Genomic DNA, 20388 nt, shown 5'->3' with positions numbered 1-20388 from the left:
AATCTTCCAGTTCCCCCTCGTGAATCACATTTTTTGCAGACATTTGGACGATGGACACAATTGAAAGTTCGATTTTCCAGGTATGTTCATTAATGAAGTAAATATATTTCACCATATCCAACCCAGAGGTCCACTTTCTTGCGAGCACAATCACCGAATCCACAGTAGAATATCAACCATAATAGAATCAATGAAAGACCATACCAACGTGGGTGCAGAATCAGTGTGCAAAAGACAACGAATTCCAAATACAAAAGGAGAAACAATACGATGAATACAAAATATGCCTCTCAAGACCATGAGAGGAAGAGTCATTGAAAGCGAGTTGATAGCCTGTGGGAATATTTCAAGGACGGGGCACAGTGACGTTGAGAGAAGTTTTTCCCTTGGGTTTAAAAAGGCTGATGATTGAAGGGGAGTAACTGTTCCTGAAGATAGTGGTGTGAATCCTGAGGGTCCTGTACATTCTTCTGAATAAGCAGCGAGGAGAATGTAAGTGCTGGATAGTGGCGTCCCTGGTGATTGATGCTGATTCCCTGCCACAATTTTTCGTACATATATGTTTTCTGGTGTTGAGGGCTTTACCCGTGATAGACTAGGCATATCCAATCCTTTTTCTAGGATGTTCCGTTCGAGGCAGTCATTGGGCTGGGATACAGTCTGCAGTCGGTCAATAAACGCTCCACTGCACATGTACAGAAACTCGTCAAAGTTGTAGATGTAATGCCCAATACTCGTGAATTCAAAAATTAGAAGTGCTGCAGTGCTTTCTTCGTCAGTAAAGTTACATGTTAGGATCAGAACAGTTGCACTCCTCCGAAGGATTAACACTGAGCAATGAAACACTGCTGTCCTTCTCCACCTTTGATTGTCTGAGGTCTGGTTCATAGATCTCTGGTTTCCTCCTACTGTAATAGTTTGTTGTTATGGCTCGCCTCAGCCTTATTTTCAATCTCTTTCCTGTTTCCTAATTCGTCAGCACATTTCATTCGCTCTAAGACAGTGGTCTCACCAGCAAACTTGAATGTGACATTGAAGCCGTGCATAACCATACAGTCATAAATGTTAAGTGAGTCGAGCAGGGGGCTAAGCTCCTAGACCGGCGCTGCAGATGTGTTAGACAATAAGACCGTAAGAAGTAGGAGCAGAAGTAGGCCATTCGGCCTATCGAGTCTGCACCGCAATTTAATAATGGGCTGATTGAATACTTCCAGTTCAGCTCACTCCCCTGCTTACACCCTATACTCTTTGATGCCTTGGCTAATCAAGAACCCTTCAATCACGGCCATAAATACACCCAATGACAGGGCCTATATAGCTGCTCATGGCAACAAATTCCACTGATTTACCACCCTCTGAATAAAGTAATTTCTTTGCATCTCAGTTCTTCAATCCTGAAGTCGTGCCCTCTTGTCATATAATCCTCTGCCATGGGAAAAAACTTTGTCATATATGATCTCTTCAGGCCTTTTAACATTCGGAATATTTCTCAGATACCCCCTCATTCCCCTGTACCTCAAAATGTTCAGGGGAAACCACCGAAGCCGGGAATGTAGAGTTTCTAGTCCTGCAGCCAAGCTTCACTAATAGCTACAATATCAAACATCCAGCTGTTGTTCCATGCACTGAGCACATCTGTCTTTCGTACGACACTTCTTTCATGGTCATACAGTTTATGTAGCTCAGGGCGTAAGTGCACCATGCTCAACGTTTTGATTCCTGACTTTGAGGTACTAACAACATCTATACCCACAAACGTTCCACTAACTATTCTGGCATGTCGTTCCCATTACCTGCAATCTCCTGGATCATTCTCACTAACACACTGCCCCCAGCCCTGTGCAGCACTAGCAACACTTTCCGATGGGATATTAGTCCCAAACAACTCAGCTGCAAACCGTCTCTTCTGTACAAGTGTCACCTTCGGTGGTAATGAGCCCAATGATCCAAACATCTCATGCTCTCCCTCCTGTACCAAATCCTAGGCCACAGGTCAAATTGTATAAACTTCTTATTTCTTCCTTCACTGAAACACGGCACGAGCAGCATTCGTGCAGGCCTGTCAGTACCTCCATCTGAACACATTTTTTTTAGTTTCCCCTTAGCCGTCAGCTTGTGCTTTTGTATTGCCATGTGCTTCTGTCCCACTCCTGCTCTATTCCTTCCCCTGTATTACAGAGTACTCCATCTCTCATCTGTTTCTCATTATTACTTGTATTCCTGCTACCTGGTTCTCATTGTGCTCCACCTATAATCTGTCTCTCTGTTTATTGCTCAGTGTATTTCAGTCCTGTGTTTTCACCTGTTTGTTCGCAGGTTGTGCCAATCAGTTTTCCTGTGACTTTCCAGCATTGATATCTGAACTCTATCCGTCTGAATATCGTTTCTGTCCGATGCCCGATTCTGGATTTCTCTGGAATTTTCAGTCTCCGCCTGGAATTTGACGCTGACCTTGTTGCACACACTCCTGCTCTCGGATTTTTTACTCTGTAAATATCAAAGCGCGCACAGTACGTGGTCTGTGGTTAGATCTCTGCTTCAGCGTCCTAACAAGTTAATAAATCTGGAGGTGCAAGCATTTAACTTAGTAAACCTTTCTTGACGATCTTTCATTCAAGCATACAGATATTCGACACTTATTGGCTACAGGAAATCCCATTTCTGCAAATACAACTTCTGAGGGGGCGAGTTATATGCATAAGAAATATGTAGTTGCACACAACGAGTTTTGCACGGGAGCTAATGAGAACATTGATTACGTATGCTTGTGCACAATCTGAATCAATTCATTTTCTTTCCTTGCAGATCGGCCACAAAAACCACGAATATCAAGTGACCGACCTGATAAGGTCTATGTATCAGATGAGTCTGTTATAATTACTTGTTGGACGACTGATTGGGCACCCTACGCTGACACCTTTCACCTGTACAATGGCCGACAACTAGTAAGTCAAAGGCAGTCACAGCGACAATGCGCGAACTTCACCATCATAAAAGGAGGAGATGCTCCGAGGGATTACTATTGTGTTTACATGAGCACAGTGTCCGATAGAAGCATATCGTCAGTAAAAAGCGACAGAATAAAAATAACGGTCGTGGGTGAGTTGCTTAATTTGTTCTCCAGTTCAACCAGGTGATATATGCTCGCAATTAGAACAATAATATTTTCCCTGGGAGGTCTATCCTACGGTACAGCAAGCAAAATTTACATTCACACTCACCTTGGTTTGATGCTTGTGTACTACGGCCAAGTATACTTCCTACTTCAATCTTCCAGTTCCCCCTCGTGAATCACATGTTTTGCAGACATTTGGACGATGGACACAATTGAAAGTTCGATTTTCAAGGTATGTTCATTAATGAAGTAAATATATTTCACCATATCCAACCCAGAGGTCCACTTTCTTGCGAGCACAATCACCGAATCCACAGTAGAATATCAACCATAATAGAATCAATGAAAGACCATACCAACGTGGGTGCAGAATCAGTGTGCAAAAGACAACGAATTCCAAATACAAAAGGAGAAACAATACGATGAATACAAAATATGCCTCTCAAGACCATGAGAGGAAGAGTCATTGAAAGCGAGTTGATAGCCTGTGGGAATATTTCAAGGACGGGGCAAGTGACGTTGAGAGAAGTTTTTCCCTTGGGTTTAAAAAGGCTGATGATTGAAGGGGAGTAACTGTTCCTGAAGATAGTGTTGTGAAACCTGAGGGTCCTGTACATTCTTCTGAATAAGCAGCGAGGAGAATGTAAGTGCTGGATAGTGGCGTCCCTGGTGATTGATGCTGATTCGCTGCCACAATTTTTCGTACATATATCTTTTGTGGTGTTGGGGGCTTTACCCGTGATAGACTAGGCATATCCAATCCTTTTTCTAGGATGTTCCGTTCGAGGCAGTCATTGGGCTGGGATACAGTCTGCAGTCGGTCAATAAACGCTCCACTGCACATGTACAGAAACTCGTCAAAGTTGTAGATGTAATGCCCAATACTCGTGAATTCAAAAATTAGAGGTGCTGCAGTGCTTTCTTCGTCAGTAAAGTTACATGTTAGGATCAGAACAGTTGCACTCCTCCGAAGGATTAACACTGAGCAATGAAACACTGCTGTCCTTCTCCACCTTTGATTGTCTGAGGTCTGGTTCATAGATCTCTGGTTTCCTCCTACTGTAATAGTTTGTTGTTATGGCTCGCCTCAGCCTTATTTTCAATCTCTTTCCTGTATCCTAATACAGTCCTATCAGCACTTTTCATTCGCTCTAAGACAGTGGTCTCACCAGCAAACTTGAATGTGACATTGAAGCTGTGCATAACCATACAGTCATAAATGTTAAGTGAGTCGAGCAGGGGACTAACCTCCTAGACAGGTGCTGCAGATGTGTTAGACAATAAGACCGTAAGAAGTAGGAGCAGAAGTAGGCCATTCGGCCTATCGAGTCTGCACCGCAATTTAATAATGGGCTGATTGAATTCTTCCAGTTCAGCTCACTCCCCTGCTTACACCCTATACTCTTTGATGCCTTGGCTAATCAAGAACCCTTCAATCACGGCCATAAATACACCCAATGACAGGGCCTATATAGCTGCTCATGGCAACAAATTCCACTGATTTACCACCCTCTGAATAAAGTAATTTCTTTGCATCTCAGTTCTTCAATCCTGAAGTCGTGCCCTCTTGTCATATAATCCTCTGCCATGGGAAAAAACTTTGTCATATATGATCTCTTCAGGCCTTTTAACATTCGGAATATTTCTCAGATACCCCCTCATTCCCCTGTACCTCGGAATGTTAAGGAGAAACAACCGAAGCTGGGAATGTTGAGTTTCCAGTCCTGCAGCCACGTTTCACTAATAGCTACAATATCAAACATCCAGCTGTTGTTCCATGCCCTGAGCACATCTGTCTTTCGTACGACACTTCTTTCTTGGACATACAGTTTATGTAGCTCAGGGCGTAAGTGCACCATGCTCAGCGTTTTGATTCCTGACTTTGAGGTACTAACAACATCTATCTCCACAACCTTTCCACTAACTATTCTGGCATGTCGTTCCCATTACCTGCAATCTCCTGGATCATTCTCACCAGCACATTGCCCCCAGCCCTGTGCAGCACTAGCAACACTTTCCGATGGGATATTAGTCCCAAACAACTCAGCTGCAAACCGCCTGTTCTGTACAAGTGTCACCTTCGGTGGTAATGAGCCCAATGATCCAAACATCTCATGCTCTCCTTCCTGTACCAAATCCTAGGCCACAGGTCCAATTGTATAATCTTCTTATTTCTGCCTTCACTGAAACATGGCACGAGCAGCAATCGTGCAGGCCTGTCAGTGCCTCCATCTGAACACATTTTTTTAGTTTCCCCTTAGCCGTCAGCTTGTGGTTTTGTATTGCCATTTTCTTCTGTCCCACTCCTGCTCCATTCCGGCCCGTGTATTACAGAGCACTCCGCCTCTCATCTGTTTCTCATTAATACTGGTATTGCTTCTACCTGGCTCTCATTGTGCTCCAACTATAATTTGTCCCTCTGTTTATTGCTCAGTGTATTTCAGTACTGTGTTTTCAACCGTTTGTTGACAGGTTGTGCCAGTGAGATTTCCTGTGACTTTCCAACATTGATATCTGAACTCTGTCCGTCTGAATATCGATTCTGTCCATTACCGGATTCTGGATTCCTCTGGAATTTTTTAGTCTCTGCCTGGAATTTGACGCTGACCTGGTTGCACACACTCCTGCTGTCGGAATTCTTACTCTGTAAATATCAGAGGGCGCGCAGTACGTGGTATGTGGTCAGATCTCTGCTTCAGCGTCCAAACAAGTTAATAAATCTGGAGGTGCAAGCATTTAACTTAGCAAAGCTTTCTTGTCGATCTTTCATTCAAGCATACAGATATTCGACACTTATTGGCGGCAGGAAATTCTATTTCTGCAAATACAACTTCAGAAGAGGCGAGTTATATAATGGTAATTAAGCATGAGAAATATGCAGTTGTGCACGGGAGCTAATGAGAACATTGATTACGTATGCTTGTGCTCAATCTGAATCAATTCATTTTCTTTCCTTGCAGCTCGGCCACAAAAACCTCAAATATCATGTGACCAAAAGGAGAAGGTCTATGCGTCTGATGAGTCGGTTATATTTACTTGTTGGACAACTGATCGGACATATTCCGCTGACACCTTTTACCTGTACAATGACCGTCAACCAGTAAGTCAAAGGCAGTCACAGCAAAACAGCGCAACGTTCACCATCACAAACCGACGAGTTGCTCCGAGGGATTACTACTGTGATTACACGTGCAGGGTGTACGGTAGAAGAATATCGTCAGGATATAGCAGCAGAATAAAGATAACGTTCGTGGGTGAGTTGTTTAATTTGTTCTCCAGTTCAACCAGGTGATATATGCTAGTAATTAGTACAATAATATTACGACTGAGAGGTCTAGCCTATGGTACAGCAAACAAATTTACATTCACACTCACCTTGGTTTGACACTTGTGTATTATGATCAATTATACGTCTTCCTTCAATCTTCCCTTTTCCTCTCGTGAATCATGGTTTTGCCGGACATTCGGACATGAAGGACACAATTGAAATTTCGATGTTCAAAGTAAGTTCATTATTGAAGTAAATATATATTACCATATCCAACCCTCACGTACACTTTCTTGCGAGCACACTCATCGAATCCACAGTAGAACATCAACCATAATAAAATCAATGAAAGACCATACCAATGTGGATGCTGAATTTGTGTGCAAAAGATAACGAATTCGAAATACAAAAGAGAAATAATACGATTAATACAAAATATGCCTCCCAAGAACATGAGATGTCGAGTCATTGAAAGCGACTTGATAGCATGTGGGAATATTTCAAGGGCGGGGCAAGTGACGTTGAGGAAAGATGTTCCCTTTGGTTCAAGAGACTGATGGCTGAAGGGTAGTAACTGTTTCTGAAGATAGTGGTGTAAATCCTGAGAGTCCTGTACATACTTCCTGAATAAGCAGCGAGAAGAACGTAAGTGCTGGATAGTGGCTCTGATGATTGGTGCTGATTTCCTGCGACAGTTCTTTGTGCAGAGATATTTCGTGGTGTTGAGGACTTTACCCGTGACAGACTGGGCATATCCAATCCATTTTCTAGTATCTTCCGTTCAGGGTAGTCCATGATTTCGCTGGTTGGAATTCAGAATTTCGTCGAAGTTCTAGATGTAATGCCGAAACTTTATGTACTCTAAAGCAAGTAGAGGTTCTGCAGTGCTCCTTCGTAATTAAAGTCTGGTTCATTGATCTCTCGTTTCCTCCTTCTGTAATGCTATGTTGTTATGGCACGTTTTAGCCATATTTTTAATCTCTCTCCTGTACGCTGAGTCGTCACCACTTTTCATGCGCTCTACGATCGTGGTATTGTCAGTAAATTTGAATGTAACGTTGAAGCTGTGCATAACCATACACTCATACGTGTAAGTTGAGCAGCGCAGGGATTTGCGCTCAGAGCCTTGTGCTGCACCATTGTTGGACCATAAGACCATAAGAATAGGTGCAGAGGAAGGCCATTCGCCCTTTGGGCCTTCTCCGCTCTTTAATCATGGGGTTGTCTAATTCTTCCAGTTATCCCCATTCCCCTGTTTCCTCCCCATACCCTTTGATGCCTTGGATAATCAACAGCTGACTTCACTCTTCCTTTAATACACCCAATGACCTGGCCACTACAGTTGCTCATGGCAAGAAATTCTACAGCTTTACCAACCTCTGACTAAAGTAATTTCTCCGCATCTCATTTCTTCGATCCTGAATTCTTGCTCTCTTGTCCTATAATCCTCTACTATGGGAAATAATGCTGCCATATCTAATCTGTTAGGGCTTTTTATCACTTGGAATGTTTCCATGGGATCCCACCTCATTCTTCTCAACTCCGGAGAATACAGCGCAAGAGCTGTGAGACTTTTCTCATGCGGTAAGCCTTTCATTCCTGGAATCATTCTCGCGAATCTTCTCTGAACCCTCTTTCTTTCTAAAATAAGGAGCCTAAACCAGCACACAATAAACCAATTGTGATCTCATGAGTGCCTTATAGGGCCTCAACATCACATTCCAACTCTTATATTCTATACATCTACAAATGAATGCCAAGATTGCACCCGCCTTCTTAACAACTGACTCAACCTGGAGATTAACGTTTATGGTATCTTACACAAGGGCTCTCAAGTCCTTCTGCATTTCTGCATTTTGAATTCTCTCCCCACTGTTTGTATCATCGGCAACTTTAGCCACAAATCCATTAAAATCGTAGTCCAAATCATCGACATAATCGTAAAAAGCAGCTGTCTCAACACCGACCCCTGTGGAAATCAACTGGTAACAAGCAGCCAGCCAGAATAGGATACCTTTACTCCTACTTTATTTCCGGCCGACCAGCCTATTCTGCACCCATGCTAGTAAGTTGCTTATAATTCCTTGGGCTCTTATGTTGCATTGAAGCCTCGTGTGTGGCACCTGGTAAAAGGATTTCTGAAAGTCCAAGTACAATACGTCTACTGCAAATCTTTTGTCTACTCTGCTTGTAATGTTTTAAAACAAACACAGTAGGTTTGTCAAGCAAGATTTTCCAATTAGGAAACTATGCTGTCTTTGGTCTATCCTGTCAGGTGCCTCCAGGTGCTCCATAATCTCATCCCTAACTATGGATTCTAACAGCTGCCCAACCACTGATGTCAGGATAACAGGACTAAAGATTCCTTTCTGCTCTCTCCCATCCTGGTTAAATACTGGAGTAACATTTGCAATTTTCCAGTTATCCAGTACAATGTGGAAATCTATAGGTTCTTGCCTCCACAAACGTTACTGCCTCCACAATCTCTCCAGCTACTTCCTTCAGAACCCGAGGGTGCATTCCATCAGTTCCAGGATATTTATCCACACTCAGATCATTAAGCTTCCTGAGCACCTTCTCAGTCGTAATTTTCAGCGCACAAACCTCACTTCCCTGACACTGTCGAATGTCCGGTATACTGCAGACGTCTTCCTTTGTGAAGACTGATACAAAATACGCATTCAGTTCCTCTGCCACCTCTGCATCTCTCATTACAGTATCTCCAGCTTCATTTTGTATTGGTCCTATATCTGCCCTCGACTCTCTTTTACCCTGTATGTACTTTAAAAAGCTTTTAGTATCTTTGATACTAGTCGCCAGCTTCCTCTCATAATTCCAAATGACTTTCTGCAAGTTTTTAAAAGCTCTCCAATCCTCTATCTTCCCACTAGCTCTGGCTTCCTTGTCTGCCCTCTCTTTGCTTTTACTTTGGCTCTGACTTCAGCTATGGTAGTATTCTTCTTCCCTTTGAAACATTCTTCTTATGTTAGATAGATCTGTCTTGCACTTCCCTCATTTTTCATAGAAACCCGAGCCATTGCTGCTCTGCTGTCCTTCCTCCAAATGTCCCTTTCCAGTTAACTTCGGCAAAAACCTCTTTCATGCCATTGTAAGTTCCTTTATTCCGCTAAAATACTGAGACATTTGATTTTATTTTTCCCTCTCAAATTTCTGTGACAACGCGATCATATTGTGATCACTATTTCCTAGGTGATCATTAACCTTAAGCTGTCTTATTACCTCAGGATAATTGTACAACATAGTCTATCCCCTCATATGGTCAACAACAAGTTGTTCTAAAAAGACATCCCTTAGTCATTCTACCGATTCTGTCTCTTGATGTCCATTACTGATATGGAGTTCCCAATCCACTTACATGGTAAAATCCCCAATACTTATCATGATATTGCCTTTGTGAGTCACCTTTTCTATCTCCTGCTGCAATTTGTAATCCACATCCCGGTTGCTGTTTCGAGGCCTGTATACAACTGCCACTGGGGTCATTTTACCCTTGCAATTTCTTAACTCAACCCATAGAGACTCTGCAACTTCAAATCCTATGTCATCTCTTTCCAATGATTTAAAATTAAAACACAGGGCTACACACCTCCTCTGCCTACTAACCTATCTTTCCGATAGACCATATATCCTCAGACGTTCAGCTTCCAATGACAGTCAGTCTTCAGTTAGTCAGATGGCCACAGGGTCATATTTGCCAATCTGTAGCTGAATTTCAAGATCGTCTGTTATATTCTTTATACTGCGTGCATTCGAATACAACAGTTTCAGTCCAGTATTTGTTGCTTTCTCTGTTAAATGGACCACGCCTCTATTGCCCTGCAACTCGTGACACTGGCTTTGGTTAAGCCTCATATCCTACCTGTTCTTTCTATAATCTCTGTTGCACACTATCTTTGATTATTTATGTTTCCCCCTTCATCGGCCCTATCATTCCGGTTCCCATCCCCCGGCCAAATTAGTTTAAACCTTCCCTAACAGCTCTATTAAGTCGGATCGCTAGGATATTGGTCCCCTTTTGGTTCAGGTGTCTCCCATCCTTTTTGTATAGGTCGTACCTCCCCCACAAGGGGCCCCAATGATCCAGGAATCTGAAGCCCTGCCCTCTACAACAGTCTCATAGCCACACAGTAATAAGTCTGATAATGCGATTCTTGCACTCGCTAACACGTGGCACAGGCAGCAATCCTGAGGTTACTACCCTACAGTCCTGTCTTTCAGCTTCCTAACTAACTCCCTGAATTGTCTCTTTACGACCTCCTCCTTTTTCTACATATGTTGTTATCAACATGTACCAAGACATCTGGCTGGTCACCAGCTCCCTTCAGAATACTCTACACTACACCCAGTCCGAGACATCCTATAACATGGCACATGGGAGGTAACACACCATGCGGTATCTCTATCAGGCCTGGAGAACTCCTGTCTGTTCCCTTCACTCTAGAATCCCCTGTGACTACTGCATTCCTCTTCCCATTCTGCATTACGGAACCAGGCTCAGTGCCAGAGATCCGATCGCTGTATTAGTCATTTATCAAGTCATCCCCCGAACAGCATCCAACAGAAGATAACGATTACTGAGAGGGTGGCCACACGGGTGCTCTCTACTATCTGAGCTCTTTCCCCTCGCTTCCCTAACCGTCACTCACTTATCTGCAGCCTCGGGGTGATGAACTCCCTGTAGCTCTTCTCTCTCTCCAGTTCACTCTCCCTAATGAACTTCAGGTAATCGAACAGCAGCTCCAGATCCCTAACAGAGACTCTCAGGAGCTGCAGCTCGGCGCAGCTGGCGCAGATGGTGCTATCTGGGAGACTGGAAGATTCCCTGGATTTCCACATCCATTACCCAGAGCAAAGTATTAACCCTACCTTCATACTCTCTGTTCCTCCAAAAAATGCAAAGAAAAACCAGAAACATAGTCCACTTACCCACTTACCTCGCCGAAGCCCCCTTTCTCCAAAACCTCGATGAGAAGCCTGTTGCTTCTACTTTCATCACTGACCCACTCCCAACAATGGCCGCTCCGCTTATCCCTTCTGTACTTCTATTTAGTTTGTCGAGCTAACGCCGGCGAAGCTCTTGTTTTAAATGACCGTCTCTGACCTGCGAGTAGCCCTCATTTGTTGAGCTTAGTTGCCGCCTCTGATAGGTCCTGCACAAAATAGCCGTTGATGGAAATCGAGGAGGATATATTGCTGCCAATCTGAATTTGGAAGTACAAGTGAAGAAATGGACGATGCAATTGCACAAAGAGGCCAAGGTCTTGATTAGGTTTGTGCAGGTGATGGTATTGAGGGCGGAGTTGTTGTCAAAAAGAACATCTTTATGTGTGCAAATGTGTTGTTCAGATGTTCTTGGGTTGTGTGAAGAGCCAATGACATGGCATCTGATGTGGACCAGTTGCTCCGTTATCCAAATTGGGCGCATATTAGAATAACTATGTAGCTGCTTAAGAGAATCACACCTCTTAAACTTTATTGATTTCTCGCTGCATTTATTGATACGGAAGAGGATTTCCCATGGGAAATTCAGTAAGATCTTCTCCCAGGTTTCATCATGTATCTCGTGGTATATTTTTCTGGACTCAGATAAAAATCCAAGGCTGTTAAATGTTTCTACCGGCTATTTCCACGCGTTTCCATGCCATAACTATTACGTCATCTCCCACTCCCATTCCCCAGCCTACAAATGCATACCCCGCCCAGTCTCCACGCAGCTAATGGGAGTCATCTGCCACTTATTCCAGGTTCATCACCTACAGCCTATTTATTCTCTTATCACCTACAGCTCTTTTTCACGACTTGGAGGTGGGTGTTGGTTCCAGGTCTTCACAGGGGCCTTAGTGGGCAGGAGAGCAGTCGGCGGTGTGTCCCAGACCACAGTGGTTGGGGCGCTCTGCTGGAGCCTAGAGGTGTTGTACTAGTTGGAACCGAGAGCCGTGCCCTGGGGGAGCTTGAGTATTTGTTGCTGAACTACTGAGGGGTGAGCCGATCAGAGGTTGGCAGCTGGGGAGAAATGGGTGGTTGTGAAGGGAGAAGTAAAGGGAATGAGGAGATAGTGAGGGGACGGATGAATGCAAACCAAAACAAAGGGAGTAAAAGAATAAAAATGGTAGTGGAGAGCGCTCTGAAAGTGAGGAAGATGAACGAGATCAGAGTGCAGGTTTTGTCATAATAAGATTTAATGAGAAGGCTTAAGGAAACATGCAAAAAATTAATCTGTTGGTGCTACAACAACACTGGCAAATAAGATCGTGGAAATAGTATTTACAAAAGTCCTTAATGATGGCAACTTATTGGTAAGATATGCGAATAAGGAACAGCTTTAGAAAGCACTCAAATTAAGAGAGGTAGGAAAACGTAAGGTGGGATACACAGGATGGGAGCACAAAATGGTGGTGGATGTAAAGGAGTGATCAAGGGGGGTACCAATGAATATAAATATGGAGAAGTTGAAGAGGAAAATCAAAGGAGGAAAAGTAATGAATGCTCAAAGACTGAAAACAACAAAGGAGGGAGTTGAACAAAGAAAGTGAATCGGTGTTGATTGAATTTGAAGAAGGAGTGCCAGGGAAAGTGTTCCTGGGTTTCAGGGGTTACCCAGTAAGCGTGTATGTGTCAAAGTCATTGAGGTGCTATAATTGTCAAAGGTTTGAACACATAGCTAAAAACTGTAGTAGGCAGAAGAGACGTGCTAGATATGGGGGTGATCATGAATATGGAAAGTGTGGAACAGGAGTGCAACCAAAATGCTGTAATTGTGGAGGAGCTCATAATAGAGAATAGACAATAGACAATAGGTGCAGAAGTAGACCATTCGTACCCTCGAGTCTGCACCGCCATTCTGAGATCATGGCTGATCATTCACTATCAATACCCAGTCCCTGCCTTGTCTCCATATCCCTTGATTCCCCTATCCATCAGATATCTATCTAGCTCCTTCTTGAAAGCATCCAGAGAATTGGCCTCCACCGTCTTCCGAGGTAGTGCATTCCACACCTCCACAACTCTCTGGGAGAAGAAGCTCTTCCTCAACTCTGTTTTAAATAACTGACCTCTTATTCTCAATCCATGCCCTCTGGTACTGGACTGTCCCAACATCTGGAACATATTTCCTGCCTCAATCCTATCAAATCCTTTAATTATCTTAAACGTTTCAATCAGATCCCCTCTCAATCTCCTCAATTCCAGCGTGTACAAGCCCAATCTCTCCAATCTCTCTGCGTAAGACAGCTCTGCCATCCCAGGAATCAACCTAGTGAATCCACGCTGCACTTCCTCAATTGCCAGAATGTCCTTCCTTGAACCTGGAGACCAAACCTGTACACAATATTCCAGGTGTGGTCTCACCAGGGTCCTGTACAAATGCAAAAGGACATCCTTGCTCTTGTATTCAATTCCCCTTGTAACAAAGGCCAACATTCCATTTGCCCTCTTCACTGCCTGTTGCACTTGCTCATTCACCTTCATTGACTGGTGAACTAGGACTCCTAGGTCTCTTTGCATTTCTCCCTTACCTAACTCTACACCGTTCTGACAATACTCTGCCCTCTTGTTCCTGCTTCCACAGTGGATAACTTCACATTTATTCACATTGAATGACATCTGCCAAGTATCTGCCCACTCACCCAGCCTATTCAAGTCTCCCTGTATTCTCCTAACGTCCTCTTCGCATGTCACACTGCCACCCAGTTTAGTATCGTATGTGGCATATAGTGGGTGCGAGGTTAAGAGATGGGAGAATAAAATTAAAGAAGTATGAGTGAAAAGAAAGATCACGTATGCAGAAGCTGTAAGAATGTCAAGAGAACAGAATAATGCTTGTAATGAACAGGGAGCAAGAGGGATGTGAGAGATGCAACAAAGAACAAATGATGGGATTTATGTAGACAAAAAGGCTCTGGTAACATTCACTGCAGGAGTGATTAATAGTACAGCTGAGGTAAAGTCAAAAAGTGAAAAATTCACCTGGTTGTCAAACCAGCAATGAACCATTTAGGGTTAGTAGGATTGACATGGGAAGAAGTGATGGAGAACATCACTTATCAGTCATATCAGTCATCAGTCGGATTGGCTAATACTAATTATGGTGATTCTTTTGCAATGGAATGCAAGGAACTTACTGACCAATAGTCAGGAATTCAAGCAGTTTATTAAAGAAATCGTTATAAAACCGGATGTAGTGTGTATTCAGGAGACCTGGTTGAAACCAACTTTAGACTTTGCAGTATATGGATATACAATGATAAGAAAAGATAGAAATCTAGGGAGAGGAGGGCGTTGTGCTATATTAATCGAACAAGGTATACCATATCGGGTACTCAAAAAGGGATATGATCAGGAATACATAGTGGTGGAAGTGTGGGAGAAAGAGGAGCAAGTGGTTATAGTTAACTAATGCAATTCATGTAAAAGGTTGGATTTGGAAAGCCTAGTGAGGATACAAGGTTAAAACAGACATATAGTAGTGTTGTTTGCAGATTTCAATGCTCACAGCACAATACAGGGGGATTCATTTACAGATTCAAATGGAAAGGTAATTGCAGATTTGATGGAAGAAAAGAAGGTAGTGTGTATGAATGATGGTAGAGGTACAAGGATAAACATAACAACAGGAACTCAGTCAGTATTAAATATGACATTAGTGTCTAATACCTTGGCTGAAGTTAGTAACTGGGGCGTTTGGACTGCTTCAACAGTAGGCAGCGATCACTACCCAGTTTCATGATCAGTGGGTGTAAGATCAGGTGGTGGAATCCCAAAGTGGGTGTTTGCAAAAGCAGATTGCAGTAAGTTCCAGAAGTTGAGTGAACAAGCATTGACAAGGATTGACATTTCTGGAAATATAGATGAATTAAAAAGTCAGGTGACTTCACCAATTATTATGGCAGCAGAAAGATCTATACCCAGGAGTAAAAATAAGATGATCAGAAAACTGGGACAATGGTGAACAGAGTAATGTTGTCAGGCTGTATAAAACACAGAAATAGAGTGTTCAGACTAGTTAAAAGAACCCATAATATGCAGCATTTGATTCAATATAAGAAGGTACAGGCAGTGATGAGAAGAACTATACGTCAAGTTAAAAGGGCAAGCTGGAGGAGATTTTGCAACAAAATAGGACGAACGACGCCTGTGGGAGAAGTATGAGGAATGATTAAGAGGATGGGTGGAGATAGAAGGTAATGGAAATATCCAGTAATGATATCTGAGGAGGAAACAGCAGTCTCCAGTAAGGATAAGGCTGAGATCATGGCCACGTCATCTGTAAAGATACATAGTTCAAAAAATTTGATGAAAGAGTGGAGAAGGAGAAGGGAAAGAACAATGAGTCAACTCCCAGTTGTGTTAAACAGGAGGGAAGAAACTGATGATATAATTGATGACGTTGGCAGAGATGGTGACAGCAATAAAGTTATTGAGACTAACCTCCCCAGGGACAGATCTGATGTGCTATATAATGCTAAAAAATCCAGGAGAAGGAGTGCTCTTGAAGTTGCTGCATCTTTACAACAGAGTGTGGGAGGGGGAAGATTACCAAGTGCATGGAAAGAAGCAGTAGTAATTGCAATAAGGAAACCTGGCAAGGATCCGTCAAAACCAACCAGATACAAGCCAATAGTATTAACGTCAAATATATGCAAGTTAGTGGAAAGGATGATAAAGTATGATCTTGAGAAGAGGGGAATGCTGGCAAGTTATCATAGTGGTTTTAGGAAGGGAAAGAATTCCATGGACTCAGTGATAAAGCTGGAGACTGAAATAAGAAAGGCTGAAAAGAATCAGTAGTTGCAGTGTTGCAGTGTTTTTTGACATGGAAAAAGTTCATGACATGATGTGGAAGGAAGGACTGTTAATTAAACTGCACAAGATGAGGGTTGGTGGTGGAGTTTTCAATTGAATAAAATAATTTCTGTTTGGTATGTAACTTCAAGTTCGGATTGGGGTAGAATTATCAAATCAGTGCATAGTGGGAAATGGCACACCTCAAGGTAGTGTGATTAGCCCGTTACTTTTCATCGGTATGATCAGAGATGTCTTCACAGAGGTACCATTGAATACATGTAGGTCACTGTTTGCGGATGATGGTGCCTAGTGGAAAAGAGGTAGGAACATGGAGCATATAATCAGGAAGATACAAGGAGCAATTGATGAAGCGGTGGAGTGGGGTTATGATTGGGGATCTAGATTTACAGTAGAAAAATCTCAAACTGTGTGTTTCACCAGGAAAATTTGAGGTAGGAGAGAAGTTAAGGATGTATGGGATAGAATTAGAAAGGGGTGGATCATTTAAATTTCTGGGAGGAGGAGGACCTTTTTCACTCATTAAACCATCCAACTTCAACCAGTTGTTCCTCATCTTCACTCTTCCAGCCTCAAGTTTACTCTGTTACCTGTTGTGTTTTGTTTCTGTTGTCTCCTGTTTACACCCCCGGTGGCTTGTATATTACTAATGATTTTGTTTGTTGTTAACCTGTTTTCTCTGCTCTGCTTTTGGGTCAAGCCTTTTCTATATTTTCCGGCAGTGTCACCTTGAGCTAATTTCCTGGTTTGTTCGAAGTATTTTTAAAAAAAAGGTCCTATCACTATTCTTGAGTTGCTTTATAGAGTATTCATATTTAATCTCCCTCATGCTCCGAATTTAAATCCAACGTTCTTCAGTGTCAGGTTTCATTCCCATCTGCAATTGTCTGCTCAGTGTTTCTGTCCTCGTGATCGTCATTTTCCTGCATCACCAATCACATTAATTCCGATTTGTTTTGTAATCGATAAAATTACATGCACTTTCTGGTAAATTATATATGGAAGGTCTGGGACTGGAGGGCAAATATCAAAAATGATTTTCTGGTAATAGAGACATTCCAATAGTGTTTCACGTGACAGATTCAGCAAATCAAAGAGTTAACGTAAACGCTGTGGTTGAGTCTCTGGGCCCCACTGGCTAGAGTTTTAAAGAATGAGGCGTGTGCGATCTCATTGAAAGGTTTTGACTTTGAAAGGCCTACGCAGAGTGGATGTGGAGAGAACCTTCCCAAAGTCGGAGAGCCTTGTACCCGCGGGCACAGCCTCATAGTAGAAGGATTGTCCCATTTAACAGAGATGACAAGGTATTTCTTCTCCGAATGAGTGATGAATCTGTGGTATTCATTTCTATAGTCGTCAGTGGAGGCCAAGTCATTTGGGTATGTTTAAATCGGAACTTGGTAGGTTCTTGATTAGTATAGGAGTCAAAGATGGTGGTAGAAAAGCAGGAGAATCGGGATGAGAGGGATAATAAATTAGGAGTGGCGGAGTAGATTTATGTTCCAAAAGATCTCATTTTACTACTATATCATGTTCGTGTATCTAGGTTCATCGAAATAGTCGTGTGCCGCAGCTATTTGCTTCCGTTATTGATTGCATGATTTTTTTTCTCTCCGCCCATTGTGTGGTTCACAGTCTTTTATTTTTAATGGGATCTTTCTGGTTTCTTGTTTTCTGGCTCCCTATTAAAATACAAATCCCAAGGTTATATAATATATACATACTTTGATAATAAATATACTTTGATATTTGAATTTAAGTTTGGAACCCCTGTGTTTTGTTGTCCATTGATAGATCTGCCCAGACCAAACATATCACAAGTCCCCAGTCATGTTTCTGAAGGTGAAGACGTTACGTTTAACTGCACATCCACGAAAAACACCTCGGTCAATACATTCAACTTATACAAGAACAGCGTTCAGTTGAATGACTCGGTTCCCCAGAGTGCAGATGCACAGAACAAATCAGCTACTTTCACCATCCAGAATGTAGATCCAGGAAACAGTGGAAATTACACATGTGTCTATAGATTAATGAAAGGAGGCAGATATCTCATGTCGGCGCACAGTGATGCTGTGCTTCTCTCTGTACGCGGTAAGTACATTCAAACCAAACTTGCAAATTCATCTTCCCGAAAAACATAGATTTTCAAAATTTATTTTTCAATTTCTTGTTGAATGTGAATTATTTTACTCCACTGGAATGAGTCAAAACACACTGCAGGTATGACCATGAATGACAACAGTCCCATTGGTCTATCTCAGTGAATACTTTGTCATCTTCGTGAAATTATGGTTCTTCAACTTACTACAAAGTTAACACTTCATGGGGTTAGGCAGCTTTCAACCTACAATTACAACTGCTTCTCTCTTTTCCTTCTGCTATCCATCCCCGCCATTCTTTCTCCCTGTTCTCGGCATGGAGCATAGCGTTTATTGTGACGGCATTGCCCCGGAGTTCAGAATTCATTACCGGCGTCCTCTATAAGGAGGCTCTCTAGGTCCTCCCCATAGAAAGTGTAGGTTTCCCAGGGTTCTCCGGTTTCCTCTCACAGTGCAAATATGTATCGTGTACTATTTCCCGTGATCAAGTTAGAGTTTAATTAGGGTTGTCGGGGGTTTGCTGGATGGTGAAGCTCAAGGGGCCGAAGGGGCCTATTCCACGCTGTATATCTATATAATGTGACAAGATGCTCGTGATATCTAATTTCGTCCGACCACGTGCTTCATGCGCTTTTGCTCTGATGCGCTGTTATAACGAAGTTCCTTGTACATCAAGGTGCACTTGATACTGACAAGCGTGTCAGCAGTCTAGAATGTGTTACCAAACATTTCTACCTGTATTTACTTTAGTAAACAAAACCACATTAATGAAACGACTGGACACATATGAAATGTGCTAAGACTTTGCTCCCTTTGGGAATGAAATATAATCCGAAAAGTAGAAGTTTATCTTTTGCATGTTAAATATTTCAGCATATTCTTTGAAATCTACAGAACCCTGTGAAGTGAGACTAACAGTCAACTTCAGACAGAATGTGGACAATTTTGAATTTTCTTCAACAGATGCCTCACCTAATTCTGCTTTCTTGCCGAAAGCATGTGTCTGCAACAACCACGCTGACCTAATCTCGCCTATTTACCTGTTCTAGCAAAGTCCATTCAGCCATGGATTCCAGCTTTACCTGTCGTGGCCCTGGTGTTAATGTTTGGAGTATTGGGTGTTTACTGCTGGAAAAAAGGTAGGCGACGCCAAGGAATAAGAACCAATTGTACAGAAAGCAGGAAGAAGATAGTTTTCTCATTTCAAGTCAAGTCACTTCTTATTGTCATTTCGCCCATAACTGATGGTAAAAATGAGACAATGTTTTTCAGGACCATGGTGCTGCATGAAACAGTATAAAAACTATTCTGAACTGCATTAAAAAAACATAGAAAAAACTATACAAAATTACAGACCTACCCAGGACTGCATGAAGTGCACAAAACAGTGCAGGCATTGCAATAAATAATAAATAAGACAATAGGCACAGAAGAGGGCAGTAAGTTCGTGTCAGTCCAGGCTCTGGGCGTTGAGGACTCTGAGAGCTTGGGGTAAGAAACTGTTACATAGTCTGGTCATCAGAGCCCGAATGCTCCGGTGCCTTATTCAGATGGCAGGTGGGAGAAGAGTTTGTATGAGGGGTGCGTGGGGTCCTTCATAACTATGTTTGCTTTGCGGACGCAGCGTGTAGCTTAAATGAGACCCCGATGATCTTCTCAGCTGACCTCACTCTCCACTGCAGGGTCTTTCAATCTGAGATGGTGCAATTTCCGAAGCAGGCAGTGATGCAGCTGCTCAGGATGCTCTCAGTACAACTCCTGTAGAATATGATGAGAATGGGGGGGTGGGGTGGGAGATGGACTACCCTCAGTCTTCGCAGAAAGTAGAGACGCCACTGGGCTTTCTTTGCTATGAAACTGGTGTTGAGCCCCTGTTGCACTGGCCTGCCTCTCATTGCCTAAACGTGTGCCATAAATGACAAAAGATTATAGATTACTATGCGAAATACAAAAAGCTGAATTTACAGGAGGTTTAATGTAGGGATAACAATTAAATGGACCACTCGTTCACAGTTTAAGGTCAAATTTCAGAGCCAGAATCAGGTTTAATACTACCGACATTATCTTTTCATAAGATGGCT

At 42.6% G+C, this 20388-nt stretch overlaps 1 protein-coding gene across 1 annotated transcript in view; it reads left to right on the top strand.

Moving 5' to 3' along the window:
- LOC132380682 (uncharacterized) overlaps positions 1-18239 on the top strand; it is a 79626-nt gene extending 61387 nt beyond the window's left edge. The window contains exons 5-7 of the mRNA XM_059949668.1: positions 6076-6369; positions 18000-18172; positions 18204-18239. Of these exons, the coding sequence (XP_059805651.1) occupies positions 6076-6369; positions 18000-18172; positions 18204-18239 (503 nt within the window). The remainder of the gene's footprint in view (positions 1-6075; positions 6370-17999; positions 18173-18203) is intronic.
- The last annotated feature ends 2149 nt before the right edge of the window (positions 18240-20388 follow it).

The sequence above is a fragment of the Hypanus sabinus genome, chromosome 24, assembly GCF_030144855.1.
Source record: "Hypanus sabinus isolate sHypSab1 chromosome 24, sHypSab1.hap1, whole genome shotgun sequence".
NCBI classification, from domain to species: Eukaryota; Metazoa; Chordata; class Chondrichthyes; order Myliobatiformes; family Dasyatidae; genus Hypanus; species Hypanus sabinus.
Note: the sequence above shows the minus strand (reverse complement) of the source record. Positions and strands in the feature narration are given on the sequence as shown.